The sequence below is a fragment of the Macrobrachium rosenbergii genome, chromosome 46, assembly GCF_040412425.1.
Source record: "Macrobrachium rosenbergii isolate ZJJX-2024 chromosome 46, ASM4041242v1, whole genome shotgun sequence".
In the NCBI taxonomy this organism is placed as follows: Eukaryota; Metazoa; Arthropoda; class Malacostraca; order Decapoda; family Palaemonidae; genus Macrobrachium; species Macrobrachium rosenbergii.
In genome coordinates this window covers 49905490-49922194 of record NC_089786.1, presented here as the reverse complement: position 1 = coordinate 49922194, position 16705 = coordinate 49905490, and the positions used below count along the sequence as shown (strand labels likewise).

The window sequence follows — 16705 nt, the reverse complement described above, 5'->3', positions numbered from 1 at the left end:
ATGATACGCATCGCCTCATTTTTACAGAGTGGAAAAGAAATTAGAACCGTATCCTCTCATTTTTACAGGGTGAAAGAGAAATGATACGTATCGTCTCATTTTTACAGAGTGGAAAAGAAATTAAAACCGTAAGTTCTCTTTTTTTACAGAGTGAAAAAGGAATGAAAACTGTATCTGAGGGACGCAAAGAGTTTAATCTTTGACTTTAGAAACATCTCTAGGTATTTTCATGTGGTGGACGCCTTTGACAGAGGAAATAGGAGGATGTTTCTTTCAAGTAGTTCGAAGTGTTTAGGGCAAAAAGTTAAGTTCTCCCAGTAAACAGAAAATCTAATTTCACGAAACTTGAATAATGTTTTAGAAAGTGTGATGTTGTTGGGATGAAGAATAGCTTGTTTTTTAATTTTTTTTTTTTGTAAGGACTGAAGGGCGTTTTTCTTTTATAAAGAGATAAATTGTTTTGGAAGGGACAGAAGTGCTTTTGATAAAAGAGGAAATTTTCTGTAGACTGAAATGGTTCGGATGGAATGAAGTCGGTTATGTGGTATAATGTATTCGTGAAGGATTGAAATTGAGTTAAGTGATATAGTTTTTAGTTTTCTGTAAAAGAACACTATTGTGCCGGCTTTGTCTGTACGTCCGCACTTTTTCTGTCCGCACTTTTTTCTGTCCTCACTTTTTCTGTCCGCCCTCAGATCTTAAAGACTACTGAGGCTAGAGGGCTGCAAATTGGTATGTTGATCATCTACCATCCAATCATCAAACATACCAAATTGCAGCCCTCTAGCCTCAGTAGGTTTTATTTTATTTAAGATTAAAGTTAGCCATAATCATGCTTCTGGCAACGATATAGTATAGGTCATCACCGGGCCGTGGTTAAAGTTTCAAGATAGATCTATTTTCAGTGGCCTTGATTATACGCTGTAGCGGCTGTACAGAAAACTCGATTGCGCCGGAGAAACTTCGGCGCATTTTATACTTGTGAAAGTTTTAGGCTTATATTGAAATGGTTTCTGTCAAGATGAAATTGCTTTAGGCGAATAGTAAAGTGTAAGTAATTTTTATAAGAGTTGTATTTGATCAACGTACAAATTTACTTGATAAAGTTCAGTTGAATCTGATGTGGTATAAAGTTAGGTTTGGTAAAGCATAGGGTTGCTCTGTGTAAAGTATGAAGCCGCGTTGCGTCAAATGTAAAGCCATTTCGAGTAAAGCATCTTTTGAAATTTTATGCTAACAAGATAGCTTAGGACCCTAAAGTCTATATTCATTGTCGGAAAATGATTAACTGCTCTGAATTATTATGTTCCTCTATGATTCCCTTTTTATTTCTATATCCTCTCATCGGCATTATTCCTCTTACATCTATGTTTATTATTATTATTATTATTATTATTATTATTATTATTATTATTATTATTATTATTATTATTATTCATTTAGCTATATTGTGGTAACTAATCTATTTAATAACTGCAGAACTGAACTATTCTTTTCCTCTCTAAGTCCCCTCCGTATCTCTGTTTTCCCTTATTATCGTTATCCTATTACTTTTATGTTTATTACTAGTATTATCCATGTAGCTGTATTGTTATTAACCCATATTTTTCCAATTCATTCGACTTTTATTCCACTTTTTCACCATTCCCTTTCCGTTATTCCCTTCTCCTATCGTCCTCCCTTCTGTTTCCCCCTTCAAAACCTCCTTTTATTAGCCAAGTGGACCTAAACAGAATGAGCTTTTACTTCCCAAGCAAGAGTAAAAAAAAAAATAAGTAAATAAAAAACGCCTTTCGAGGAAGATTCTGGGGATTAGAGGCCACGCCAAAATTGGTTCCTTTGTCCGGCGACTGGCCGCAACTCTACGCATTAATCTGCTGGTCATCTGCGTCACTGTTCAGGGGGGCAGACTGGTACGGGTCCCCTGAAGAGGTGGGTCTTTTGTGGGTCACATCTTAACCTCAAGAGCAATTTGTCTCACCCCATATCAGTGGGTCTGAAAACCTCCTCCCATCAGTCTTCTTGCTGTCAGTCACAGAGCAAAGTGGTTGCAGTCTGGGCTCACTTTCCGGTCGGCCAGCAGTTTTTTTTTCCGGATCTTATCTAGATAGTGTTAGCCCCACGGGTTTTAACCCGGTATGTATCCACCTTTGCGGCGTGTTCAGTACAAGCCCGTCGGGGATGACCGTTAAAACATAAACAAAAGACTGTAAATATCATAAAGATAATGACCCCCAAGAAATATTATTCCTAGATGACGACCCCCGACAACCCTGGGGGTCACTATCTAGGAAATATCCGCTTTTTCTTCAGAAATTTACAGAATGTTTATGTGAAGTGGTTGTCACAGTTCATTCATTCATATTGCTGTGTATGGCTCTAATGCTTGGACTTTAGAATGTCCTGACGGAGTTATTTAAATATTTGCGGTCTGAAAACTAAATGGGTAAATTTGGGAACAATACAATTTATTTTCTGTAAATTTGCGAACGTTTTTTCCCCCTCCCTTCGTTCTTGATATCTTTTGAAAGTAATAAGTCATATAAAAAATTTGAGAAAGGTAATAAACTTTATATATATATATGTGTATGTATGTATGTATGTATATATATATATATATATATATATATATATATATATATATATATATATATATATATATATATATATTAACAGAAGTGAAGGCAGACTCCTACGAACTTCAGAGCCAAAAGTTGAACCCCAATCACTGATTGAGTAATTTAAGTGTAAGTCTCATAATATCTGCTGTATATCCACAACGTTGCTTGGGAATTCGAAATTCATCCAATTCTCTCATGGTCAGAAGGGGGCTAGAATTTATGAGACTTTTATTAAACAACAGCGTAATTTAACCACAACTACTGTAACAAAAAAAAAAAAAGAATTAACTGTAATGTAAGACTCGACAGAATTTACGTATTATCCGGAAGCTCTGATTAAGGGAGCTTCTATCTGTATGCGTACGTAAAAGGAAGTAGAATGAACTGCTATCCCCAGACTGAATGACGGCAAAGCAAGCCTGGGAGTGAATTTTATAATCCGTTAACTATAGCTGTTACACACAGAAAACTGAAATAATAATAATAATAATAATATAATAATAATTATTATTATTATTATTATTGTTATTATTATTATTATTATTATTATGACAATAATAATAATAATAATAATAATAAGAAGAAGAAGAAGAAGAAGAAGAAGAAGAAGAAGAAGAAGAAGAAGAAGAAGACGTCATTACGCTGTAAAACAAACCGTATTCGTATAACGGACTGGGTAAATTCTATAACATTCCCTTCCTAAAGAGGCGGGTTTCACCATTGCTTCAGGGGCAGAGCCCAGATATTTTATTTCCCTCTTATTATTTCGCTCATTTCCGGGCTTGAAAAGATCAGTTGAGAAATGTTGGCTGTGGTTAATCCTCGTGTAGGTGACCAGCAACTCTCTCAATTGATGACGTTAAACGTTGTTGGGTTTGGTCGCTATTTGGCTGGGTGACCACGAATTAAAACCAGATGCCATTGAAAAGTAAGTTACCTTGACTATTTCTAAAACTTGCAACAGATTTGGGAGCATGTTGCAAGCAGCAGTGAATTCCAGTGAGGCCAGAAAATGAACGGGTGAACCAAATAGCCTTGTCAGAACTTGGAATGGTGACCAGCAATGAAAACTGGGCGCCTGTAAGCACACAAACTTAAGTGGCAGTAATTTGGAGAGGCCAGTTAATTACAAGAATGATATTTGTCTTCTTTATCAGGAGCATAATGAAGGCTTGTGGACATTTCAGTAAGGTTGTGCAAATGTGCACGAACATATGAAAATTAGTGGTGCAAATATAAGTGAATATTTATATGTATCGTTATTACACAAACAGAAAGTTATGGTTATTGACAGACAATGGATTATATATATATATATATATATATATATATATATATATATATATATATATATATATATATATTTATATATATATATATATATATATATATATATATATATATATATATATATATATATATATATATATATATATATATATATATATATATATATATATATACTTTCTATGTAAACAGCTGTTTGGTGCATTTTAATAGAACGCGTCCATTTAATTCCGATCTATCCTATATGCGATCTAAGCTTATTTTCTCTCTCTCTCTCTCTCTCTCTCTCTCTCTCTCTCTCTCTCTCTCTCTCTCTCTCTCTCTCTTTGATAGATGGTAATATTTCTATCATAGCCGGTCATACTGGCTCGCTTTAACTTCATGAAAATTTTGCATCAAACATTTCATTACAAAGTCTCCTACCTCTTGTCACGCTAAAGATTTGAGAGAGAGAGAGAGAGAGAGAGAGAGAGAGAGAGAGAGAGAGAGAGAGAGAGAGAGAGAGCAACATAACTAGTTAAAGGTAAAAATAATAGAATCATTAGATAATACCAATGTCAATGCTTCATCAAGGATAGGACGGAGTAAGTGAAATACGGGTTCCAATGTCCGTAGACTTTTATAGCAGGTCTCTGGGTAATAATGTTAAAAATATATTCATATTATATTGCATAAATCTGCACCAATCGGTTTTATATGGTGTGCATTTCCGTTCCAATACTTCTTCCACTTTATCTTGCTAACACTGTCTAATCAGCCTTTTCATCTATACAAACCATTCTCATCAAGCATTTTTAAAACTGCATTTCTCAAGCTTGCAGTCACTCTTTTCCCGTATGCTGTTCTCCGCAAAACAACCTCTCAGCTGTTTCAACCTTTTTAGTTTTCTGTGAAAGAATAATATTGAGATGGATATTTGTCTGTCCGTCCGCTATTTCTCTGCCCGCCCTCAGATCTTAAAAACTCCTGAGGCCAGAGAGCTGCAAATTGGTATGATGATCATCCACCCTCCAATCACCAAACATAGCAAATTGCAGCCCTCTAGCCCCAGTAGTTTTTATTTTATTTAAGGTTAAAGTTAGCCATGATCGTGCGTCCGACACCGCTATAAGTGCCAAGAACACAGCCATGACCGGGCCGTGGGTGAAAGTTTCGTGGGCCGCGGCTGACAGTTTCATGGGCCGTGGCTGAGAGTTTCGTGCAGCAGTATACGCTGTACAAAAAACTCGACTGCGCCGAAGTTTATTTTTTTGCATGCTTCTCTTGTATTCAGCATCCATGCTTCACATCTAAGAAGAGAGGCGGCTCAAAAATCTCTTCCTACATTTTAAATTTTACCCCTCTAAACACTCTTCCCCTTTTCGAAACCATCTGTACACGTCAAGCTACCTTTCCTGCTTACCCTGTTTGTGATTTACCTCTTTTCTCATTCATCTATCAACCGTACGCAAACATCCAAACACCCGTGTGAATCAACCACTTATACTGACTACCTTTATATACTGACATTCATTCCTCGATCTTCCTGGTTTAGATCAACCCTCACTGCCTTACTATCTCTAAGAGTCCATTTTCAAACGTTCGGATTTTTTTAACTAGACCCTGTAGGTTTTCGCCACTATCACCAGCGAGCGCGCTGCGAGCATCGTTACTCTATATTCCATTCACAGCTCGTTTTCGTATCTCAAAATACTTTACATTCGTCCACTAACCTCTCTAACACCTTACCACTACAACACACACACACATACACAAACATATAGGTAGATAGATCGATAGATATTTGTGTAGATATATATATATATATATGTGTGTGTATCTATCTATCTATCTGTATATATATATATATATATATATATATATATATATATATATATATATATATATATACATATATATATATCAAATGGTGCCATATTGTTCCAAGCTTCTGTTGCACTGAAAGTTCGACGAAATAATCGACTTTATATTTTTTATTACATATGAGATATTGGATATTGCAACGGAAAACTTCCACCTGTCACGTTTTGTTTGCAAAGCGTCAGCATTCACATTCTAATGAGAAGCCACAAAGCCACAAGTATCCAGTTAACGCAATTAATTCTGATACTAAACCACTGCGTCGTATGAGTGTGACATCGTGATAACTCAAAAGACTACGGATGCTGACATTGCAAAACGAGTAATGCTCACTAACCCCACATGCACTAACACTAAACGACACGACAGACGTTCCCTGTGGAAATAATGTTCGTGGGATGTGAATTTCGAATTATCATTGATGGAAGAAAACGGTCAACACTAACAGTAATATTGACCACGACATAAAAATATTTCGACAAAAGTTTTGGATATTCCCATATGTAAACAGTGTTTTGTTAGTGCTTGTGCTGGTTACACTCACACACACACACACACACACACACTATATATATATATATATATATATAAGTGTGTGTGTGTGTAAACATGCCTGTGTATATGTATGTATGTATATATATATTATATATATAATGTACATATATATATTATATACATGATTATGTAATATATATATGTGTATATATAGGTAAGCTTTATATATATATATATATATATATATATATATATATATATATATATATATATATATATATATATATATATATATATATATATATATATATATATATATAGCCTGCCTAAGAATGTATACTGTATATAAATTCTCGTTTTGTTTACTTTGTCGATTTATGTTTGAGTGAATTAGAATTTTAAAGATTTATGACTTCAGTTAAAGTAATACATAATCACTGCCCTACTTACGATGGAAGCTATTGACGTCGTGTGTTCGGAAATTATAATGTCAACGAGCCCGAATCCTTCTCCCCTTCGCACTAAACACGACAGGTCGACGTCCTGACGTCTCGGCCAAAGCAACAGGTATGAGCAAGCAGTGGCAGCCTCGCCTGAATTTATAGCCGCGGCTCCGCCCACTTCCGTGACGTCATTCTCCTTCCGCACCATTGAAATTTGCCTGAATAAATAGCAGAGGCTCCGCCCACTTTGATGACGTCATCGTTAACTGGCCCCACCTACACATCGTGTGAGAGGCAGGGTTTTTATTTTTTTGTGAAATGTCTTTTCCTAGAACTTCCTCCTCTTTCATTACCTTTCTCGTTCTTTGCTCTTTCTCATTTTTTGTTTTTGTTTTTGTTTTCTTGATTTTTTTTTTTATTCATTCGCGTAGCTTTTCTTTTCTTTATTTGTGAATGAATTATATATTTATAATTCTTCAGTAATTATCTTTAACATTGATGTTAGTAGTTTGCATTAAGTAGCTTTTTGCCGTTTAATGAGAGAGAGAGAGAGAGAGAGAGAGAGAGAGAGAGAGAGAGAGAGAGAGAGAGAGAGAGAGAGAACAAAGTAACACACATCACACAGACATATATATATGTGTGTATATATATTTTGATATCGATATATATATATATATATATATATATATATATATATATATATATATATATATATATATATATATATATATATATATATATATATATATATATATATATATATATATGTGTGTGTGTGTGTGTGTGTGTGTGTGGATTTGTATATCTGTATACACAGCCTTTGTTAGAAGAAACAGAGAATGACTGCTTTTGAGAACGAGATTTAAACCGTAATAGTTAGTTAACAAGGTTCTTAAGAACATATTTTTTGGGATGCAAAGGAGAATGATATTATGTTTATCAAATATTTCCAGTTTCGTGACTCATATATAATCAGGAGCAAAACCCCTTGGTCACGAATAAACTCATTATGTTCAAGAACAAATTCATAGTGACCATGAATAAATGTATTCTGCAGTAAATTTGTTCTTATCAACAAATTAATTCCCTTCTATTTATATTTCGTTTATTTCATTATTTTTTTGTTAGAATTTTACGGGATATTCGGGAGATATTAACTAAAATATTAAGATTATATCAATAGCAAACAAGTACAAAAATTCGCCTAAATTTCTTCGGTGCAATCGAGTTTTCTGTACATGCGCTACAGCGTATGAAATAATCAAGGTCACCGAAAATAGATCCATCTTTCGGTAGTCTTGGTATAATGCTGTATGAGCCGCGGCCCATGAAACTTTATCCACCGCCCTGTGGTGGCTTATCCTATATCGTTGCCAGAAGCACGGTTATTACTAACTTTAACCCTAAATAAAATAAAGACTACTGAGGCTAAAGGGCTGCAATTTGGTATACTTGATGATTGGAGGGTGGATGATCAACATACCAATTTGCAGACTTCTAGTCTCAGTAGTTTTTAAGATCTGAGGGCGGACAGAAAAATTGCGGACGGACAAACAAAGCCGGCACAATAATTTCCTTTTACAGAAAACTAATAAAAATGTGGTTAGGTCCAATACAAGAATTTTAATGAGCTACATTTAATTAATTTTATGAACAAATGAATATTCATCATATTTATAATATTGAATCACATTTAACGGAATTTATGAACAAATGAATAATTCATATTTATAATAAATCACATTGAACTGAATTTATGAACAGATGAATTATTCATATTTATAATACTGAATCACACAAACTGCATTTATGAACAAATGAATCATTCATTTTTATAATACTGAATCGCACTAAACTGAATTTATGAACAAATGAATCATTCATATTTATGATATTGAATCACACAACTGAATTTATGAACAAATTAATTATTCATATTTATGATACTGAATCACACTAAACTGAATTTATGAGCACATGAATCATTCATATTTACAGTCTTGAATCACATTGAATTCATGAACAAATGAATCATTCATATTTATGATACTGAATCACACTAAACTGAATTTATGAGCAAATGAATCATGTATATTCATGATATTGAATCACACTAAACTGATTTTATGAACAAATGAATCATTCATATTCATGATATTGAATCACACTAAACTGAGTTTATGAGCAAATGAATCATTCATATTTACAGTCTCGAATCACATTAAATTTATGAACAAATGAATCATTCGTATATATAATACTGAAGTACATTGAGTTGAATTTATGACCATATGAATCATTCATATTTGCGATATTGAATCATTAACTGAAGATATATCTTGTGTCACGGCTCACACTCTAAACAGAGAGGCGGACGGGACGGGCATTCGAATATTCTTACCAAGCTCTTAAGAGAGAACAGAATAACTTTCGATGCGGTCAGTGAACGGAAGGGTGACCAGCCGTTGCAGAAAAACATACACATTCGGTAATAACCCTAAATTCTTATTGCCATAATAGACAATCTACAGCATTAAAGTCTATTTGTGAGAAATTGTTATTCATATAAGAATATATATATATATATATATATATATATATATATATATATATATATATATATATATATATATTTATATGTGTGTGTGTGTGTGGGTGTGTATGTATATATATATATATACATATGTATGTCTGTAATTGTATATGTGTATATACACATGTATATGTACTGTATATAATTATATATATATATATATTATATATATATATATATATATATAAACATATATATAATATTGTTGACAAGACGCAAATAAAAACGAAACAAAACCAAACAAAGAAGAACAGGGAGGTAAACATTGCAACATCTTTGTTTAAATGAACGGTCAGGGAAGGGATAGACCGCTCTTTTTTCCTTGGGGGAGAGAGAGGCACATTTTTATTGAGGGAAACTGAAGGGTAAAGGTTGATCATTGAGTGGTTTAGTTGCAAATACGTGCACGTTTATGTTTGTGTGTATATGTATATGTATACACACATATGTATACATGCAGTCATAATATTTATGTACATGTATATTTATATGTAAACGTAATATCTATCTATCTGTCTCTATCTGTATATACATATATATGTATGTATATATATATATGAGTGTGTATTCATTTATATTCACATATACATGTGTATATATGGGTACATATATAATGTGGATTTATGCAAAAAGATATGCATGCATGTATTCCTAAGCAACCACTAGAAGCCATCCTTCAACCTTACTTCTTCCTCAAGAAAAACTCTCTCTCTCTCTCTCTCTCTCTCTCTCTCTCTCTCTCTCTCTCTCTCTCTCTCTCTCTCTCTCTCTCTCTCTCTCTCTCTCTCTCTCCAGGTAAAAAGAGCATCCCTTTCCCTGATCCTCCTTTCGAACAAAAATGGCACCCTATTTCCTTCAAGGGTTTATTTACTGTTTGTTTAACTCGGCTCTGTGTCTTTTCTCCAGTACATATCTGATTAAGAATTTCTCACAATAGCAATGAATTATCGAAAGTTATCACCAGGTCTGTGTGTTTTTTTTTCCAGCTGGTGGTCACCTATCCACGCACTGACCAAATCCAACGTTATTCTGTTCCTTTCTGTCCATATTTCTGATAATATGAATTGTGATGCGATTTATGAAAATCTCATTTGATAATTTAATATTATCAATGGGATCAAGTCAAGTGTTCGTAAGTTTAGTTCAGTCTAGCTCATTGTAATACTTGTATTTGACTTCACATTGCTTGCTACAGATATCAGTTATTCTATTTTCATTAAAATCACCAAATGTATCCAGTAGCATTAATGCGAGACTATATATATATATATATGTGTGTGTGTGTGTGTGTGTATGTATATATAATATATATATAAATATATATACAGTATGTATATACTGTATATATATACATATAAATATATGGAGAGAGAGATTGAGAGATATGTGTCTGTGTATGTAATAGTTTTTATAGTGTCGTACAAAGCTGTTGTCAGCATTCACTGGAATCTAAGAATTAAACTATTTTTATATCCTATAGCATCCTCCTCTCTCTCTCTCTCTCTCTCTCTCTCTCTCTCTCTCTCTCTCTCTCTCTCTCTCTCTCTCTCTCTCTCTCTCTCTCTCTCTCTTCCTTGATGCAATAGGTGGCCTCAATTCCTCTGTTTCTATTCAGTTTCTTGTCGAAAATAGGCCAGCGATGAAGAAATCTTTTACAGCGAATTGATAAAAAGCTCTTGAATAGACAAGGAAGTAAAAATACTGCTATTGATATTACTAGTATGATTAGTCGTGATACTATAAATAATAATAATAATGATAATAATAATAATAATAATAATAATAATAATAATAATAATAATAATGTGAGTTGATATTAAGTGCTTTAATATCCAAGGGAGATAAGTATTACTGCTATTAATATTGCTGATAATAATAATAATAATAATAATAATAATAATAATAATAATGGAAAGAGAAACCCACAAGATTCTTGTGTATAACTTGTTTACTGAAAGTGCTCGAGATCAAAGTAATACGTAAATATTTACCAGTAAACAAGTTATACACAAGAATCTTGTGGGTTCCTCTTTCCATCTTCAGAAGAAAACTGAAAGAAGTTTTTGTTTGGTTAATAATAATAATAATAATAATAATAATAATAATAATAATAATAATAATAATAATAAGCGAATTGATAATAAAATTTTACAGAGTCAAGGAAGGTAACTACTACTGCTATTGATACTACTAGTACAATTAGTCGTGATACTATGAGTAATAATAATAATAATAAAGCAAGAAAAATTACAAAAACCTCACGTACAAAAATAACGAACAAGACAATCTCGACAGAGTCATCCAAACCAATAACTAAGTCAAATTCGTTACTAAAACAACGCTTAAGAATAGCGCCCAATTACCTGATGCTCCACTGTGAATGGACTTCTGGCACACAAAGGCTCCATCGAGGCAGAAATATCCGTAATCATCGCAGTCAACCCATTTCCTGTAGTGACGTCACGCGTTCGACGTTCTTCGAACGCGTATCTCTTGTGGGAACTGGTAGACCGTACGTCATTCAAGAAACACTGATGAATTAAGTGTAGGTGGTCCTTCCTGAAAATATTCCGCAGTATTATCTTAATCTGGATTGTCATTTGAATTGTTGCAATATGTTTATATGTTCAGCGTGTATAATATTCTCTCAGTCTAAACCCTTATTAAAATTGTTATACGTACAGGCGTTTAGATCATGTTTAGTATACTAACAGATTGTGTAACGTTTACGTAATCTCGATCCTCATTAAAATTGTTACACTTACAGGCGTTTAGATAATATTTTGTATCTTGAACATATTGTATAGTATTTTCTTAAATCTATATCCTCGTTAAAATGATGGAACTTACAGGCATTTAAACAATTTTAACATAATGTATAATATTTTCATAATCCGAACCATCATTAAAATTGTTACACGTACAGACGGCAATTAACCTAATTTACCTTAACCTAATTCACCTTAACCTAATTAACCTACTTTGCCTTAACCTAATTTACCCAAGGTCACGAGAACCTATCTGTTTGTTGTCATTTATTTTTATGGACATCCCCAGAATGCCTTATCCCACTTTCGCGGAGACCTCCTCAAGCACAGGACGACCTCCCGTTGCCTGATGCAAGCTCTTCGTCGATTTCTGCTGATTAAGGCTATTTTTCTTTTTTTTTTTTTTATTTTCTCTGCCAAAATTTGCGACATGCGAAGATACAATTACCGCGGACTGGATGTCACGAGTGAGAGTGGTAGAGTCATTTTCGGAAATTGGACTTTGTCAGTCTGTCAGTCTGTCTATCTGTCTCTCAGGCTGTCTGCTCATCTCTCAGACTGCCTGTAAGACTGTTTATAAGCAGGCATAAGTGCGTGGAAGAACAACAGTTAATGTGGTTCTGTCTATAGGTATAGATTCATGTGGCTATTTGTATATGTGTTACAGAGGTGCGAGATTTTAAGACAGGTGTTTACTATTACAAACGTGTAATTATGTTTGTAAAAAGTAATTTTAATATTATATATGTGTGTGTGTGTGTGGGTGCACGTATGTATGTGTATATACATGAAATATTTACAATCTTATATATAAATAAATAAGTAAATATATATATATATATATATATATATATATATAATATATATATATTATATATATATAGATAATAAAAATAGAGAGAGAGAGAGAGAGAGAGAGTGAAAGTGATAAATTATTTAACAAACGCAAACAAGTGGGTGGGCTATGCGGGAATATTTTATGCACAGGTTTATTTAGAAATCGAACGCTAATTATATCTATAAATCTCTTATCTGATGTTTACACCTTAAACTAATTACACAGCATTAAATTACTAAATTATCGTGACGTAATATCCGTTATTACAGCATATATGAATTATGCAATCTGACAGATGTTTAGAGTAGCCTTTAAATATTACATAAAAATGTTACAAGGAGGAGCCTAGTTTTACTTATGTATATTGGAGATATGAAAAATACAAAATAATGAATTTTTGAATGAAAATGCATTTCACTATTTTTTTATTTCGGAGTATTTTACACATTAATGTTTAGGAAGAAAGGACACAATAATAATAATAATAATAATAATAATAATAATAATAATCATAATTTTGATTACCAACCTCCCTACCTTTAATTCCATTTCATTTTGGTGTCAGCGAACAGTTTTCACTTTAAAGAATGGGGTTCTAATGGTGGTTTTGGCTAACCACCTCATTCCCAACCCATTCACAGTCACTGACCAACCCCACGAAAGCTGGAAGCTCCCTGGAAATGCTACGTAAATCAGCTTAAAAAAAAAAAGGCGCAGGAAAGTTAAAACCAATTACCTTTTCTAGTACAATCCCATATCTGCGGTTGACGGCGCATGCTCCCCTCCTTGCATTCTGAGACAAATCATTTAAATCGTCATGACGTCGTCGTTGGAAATAACGAGCACCTCCCAAACGTAAGTTGCAGCAATTATGTCGTCATGTTTGAAAATAATTGAGGTGCATTTGATGAATTTATACAGTCATGAAGGAATTTAATCGTTTGGTAAATAGGTCGAGTTGTGGAGGAGAGCGGATTAGTCGATAATCATTTATTTCTGCTCTTTAAAGTTTATATAGGGCTTTACAGCCGGAAATCATTCAGGATTACGCATACATACATGTGTGCATTTTTCTGTGCATGTATGTAAGCAAATCTTCTTAATCCTCTTCCTCACAGCTATTCCTATGCTTGGAGTCCCCGTAGAGGGGGTAGCGTCGTCAGTGCACCTCATGCGGTGGACTGTAGGTATTACTTATGGTTCTTTACAGCGTGCCTTGGGCCCCTAGCTGCAACCCCTTTCGTTTCTTTTACTGTACCTCCTTTCATATTCTCTTTCTTCCATCTTACTTTCCACCCTCTCCTAACAAACTGATTGATAGTGCAACTGCTGTGAGGTTTTCCTCCTGTTACACCTTTCAAACCTTGTACTGTCTATTTCCTTTTCAGCGCTGAATAGCCTCATTGGTCCCAGTGCTTGGCCTTTGTCCTAAATTCTATATTCAGTTCTATATATTAAGTTCCTATGCTTGTCTTGATGCGTTTTCTCCACTTAACCCTTCTTCTCCAATTCCTCCTTCACTTTACCACTCCATAAGACGAACATATGGACGAATACCCACAAGTACATATTGGGACATTTGCCCTTAAGTGATGGCAAATCTACCTCTCCAAAAGAGACGTTCCGAATGACAAGAAAAACAAGTAAACAAGTAAAAAAATGCGCCGAAGTTTTTCCGGCGCATCGAGTTTTCTGTACCGCGTATAATGCTGTATGAAATTCTCAGCCGCGGCCCATGAAACTCTCAGTCGCAGCCCACGAAACTTTCAACCACGGGCCCGTGGTGGCCTGTGTTGTTGGCACCTATAGCGGTGCCATACGTATGATCATGGCTAACTTTAACCCTAAATAAAATGAAAACTACTGAGGCTAGAGGGCTGCAATTTGGTATGTTTGATGAATGGAGGATGGATGATCAAAATACCAATTTGCAGTCCTCTAGCCTCCTCAGTAGTTTTTAAGATCTGAGGGCGGACAGAAAAAGTGCGGACGGACAGACGGATAGCCATCACAATAATAGTTTTCCTTTACAAAAAACTAAAAACGAGTTCATTAACGGTGAAAATAAAACCTTATCCAACTGGAAGTAAACCCTTTGTTTCATTCCTTTCAAAGAGCGTGGTGTTTGGATAATCGCTGAACGGATCGTGAAATACATCTTTTTTTACCTACATAAAAGTCAGTTTTGGGGTAACTCTTAAGTTCCTCGTTGGACGAGTCGGTAGAGTTCTCGGCTAGCACTCTGCTAGGCCCGATTTCGAGTCTCCGGCTGGCCAGTGAAGAATTAGAGGAATTTATTTCTGGTGATAGAAATTCATTTCTCGGTATAATGTGGTCCGGATTCCACAACAAGCTGTAGGCCCCGTTGCTAGGTAACCAGTTCGTTCTTAGCCACGTAAAATAAGCCTAATCCTTCGGGCCAGCCCTAGGAGAGCTGTTAATCAGCTCATTGGTCTGGTTAAACTAAGATATACTTAACTTTGGAGTAACTCTTTATATATAAAGGCAAATGCACATTGTCACGTCTCAGAGACCTACGAATTGTAAGGGGTAGAATTGCTCATAAACGCTCAGTCCCAACGCTACTCTCTCTTCCTAATGAACACTATATTCTTTGGAAGTTTGAATTTCGAGTCAATGGCCCCTTTTATGGGCTTGTTCCATGTGAATAGGGTTCATCTTCAGAATAATGATAATAATAATGTAATAAAAATCCACAATTATATAGTAAATCTATTACTATGTAAAATAAACAAAGACTTTCGAACACTTGAACGGTGTTCCTCTTCAATGCTAACGTTAAAAAACGTTTTAACGTTATCACTGATGAGGAACACCGTTCAAGTGTTCGAAAGTCTTTGTTTATTTTATATAGTAATAGATTTACTATATAATTGTGGATTTTTATTACACAGATTGTTATTCACGAAATTGTGAATCTCTTAGCAATAATAATAATAATAATAATAATAATAATAATAATAATAATAATAATAATAATAATAATAATAATAACAACAGAGTTCATCTTCTGAATAATAATAATAATAATAATTACTTAAATCCTAAGCCATCTTGTAAACAACGTTGCAGATGTAATGCAGCGCTATGGAAGACGTCTGCTCGTCGTGAACTAGACTTTGTTCAGTCTCTGATGACACTGGAACGGACTGGGTAAACTGAAAAATAATCTCTACGGCATGTTGGCTAATTTTTTTCACTTGAGAGGTCCATTTAGATTTTGTAATGAAAACATTTATCTTTCATCAAAGAAGATCATATCGGCTTCATAGGATTAGACAAACTAATCTTAATCTCTTTTTCGTTTCCTTTTGTTCTTGAGTATTTTATAGCAAAACAATTGTTCAAATGTTTAACTTCAAAATAAAATACACATGCACTTTAACATATTGATTAGCTGTAACTACCCTGTAGGCTCACGTAGGGTAGAACAGAACCAGTCAAACTGCATAGAGATATCAGAGAAGGGTCCAGAAAAAGAGATATTAAAAGGCACGTTTTGTTCTTTGGTATGACCTCTCAAGTTCAAGGTAAGCTTTGTATTATTTGTCTGTCATGTTTACGGTTACCTTTTTAGCTCGTGCTCCCATGAGATGATGTAAAGAGCCCTCGTGACACCCACAAATTTTATCAGATGCCAACACTTATTCTATCGAGATCAACCATCATCAGATTGTTACATGTAAGTGGCTATTTCTTTCAAGCATTGGAACTCACTCCTTGCTTCTGTTTTCTGCAGCTACTATAATCTTCTGTCCTTCAGTAGGTGGGGAATTCAG

The 16705-nt window shown here is 34.3% G+C and overlaps 1 protein-coding gene across 1 annotated transcript in view; it reads right to left on the bottom strand.

Moving 5' to 3' along the window:
* The window catches only part of LOC136830079 (uncharacterized), an 80532-nt gene extending 73603 nt beyond the window's left edge, over positions 1–6929 (bottom strand). Inside the window, exon 1 of the mRNA XM_067089272.1 lies at positions 6714–6929. Within this exon, the coding sequence (XP_066945373.1) occupies positions 6714–6914 (201 nt within the window). The 5' untranslated portion in view covers positions 6915–6929. The remainder of the gene's footprint in view (positions 1–6713) is intronic.
* Positions 6930–16705: the final 9776 nt, after the last annotated feature.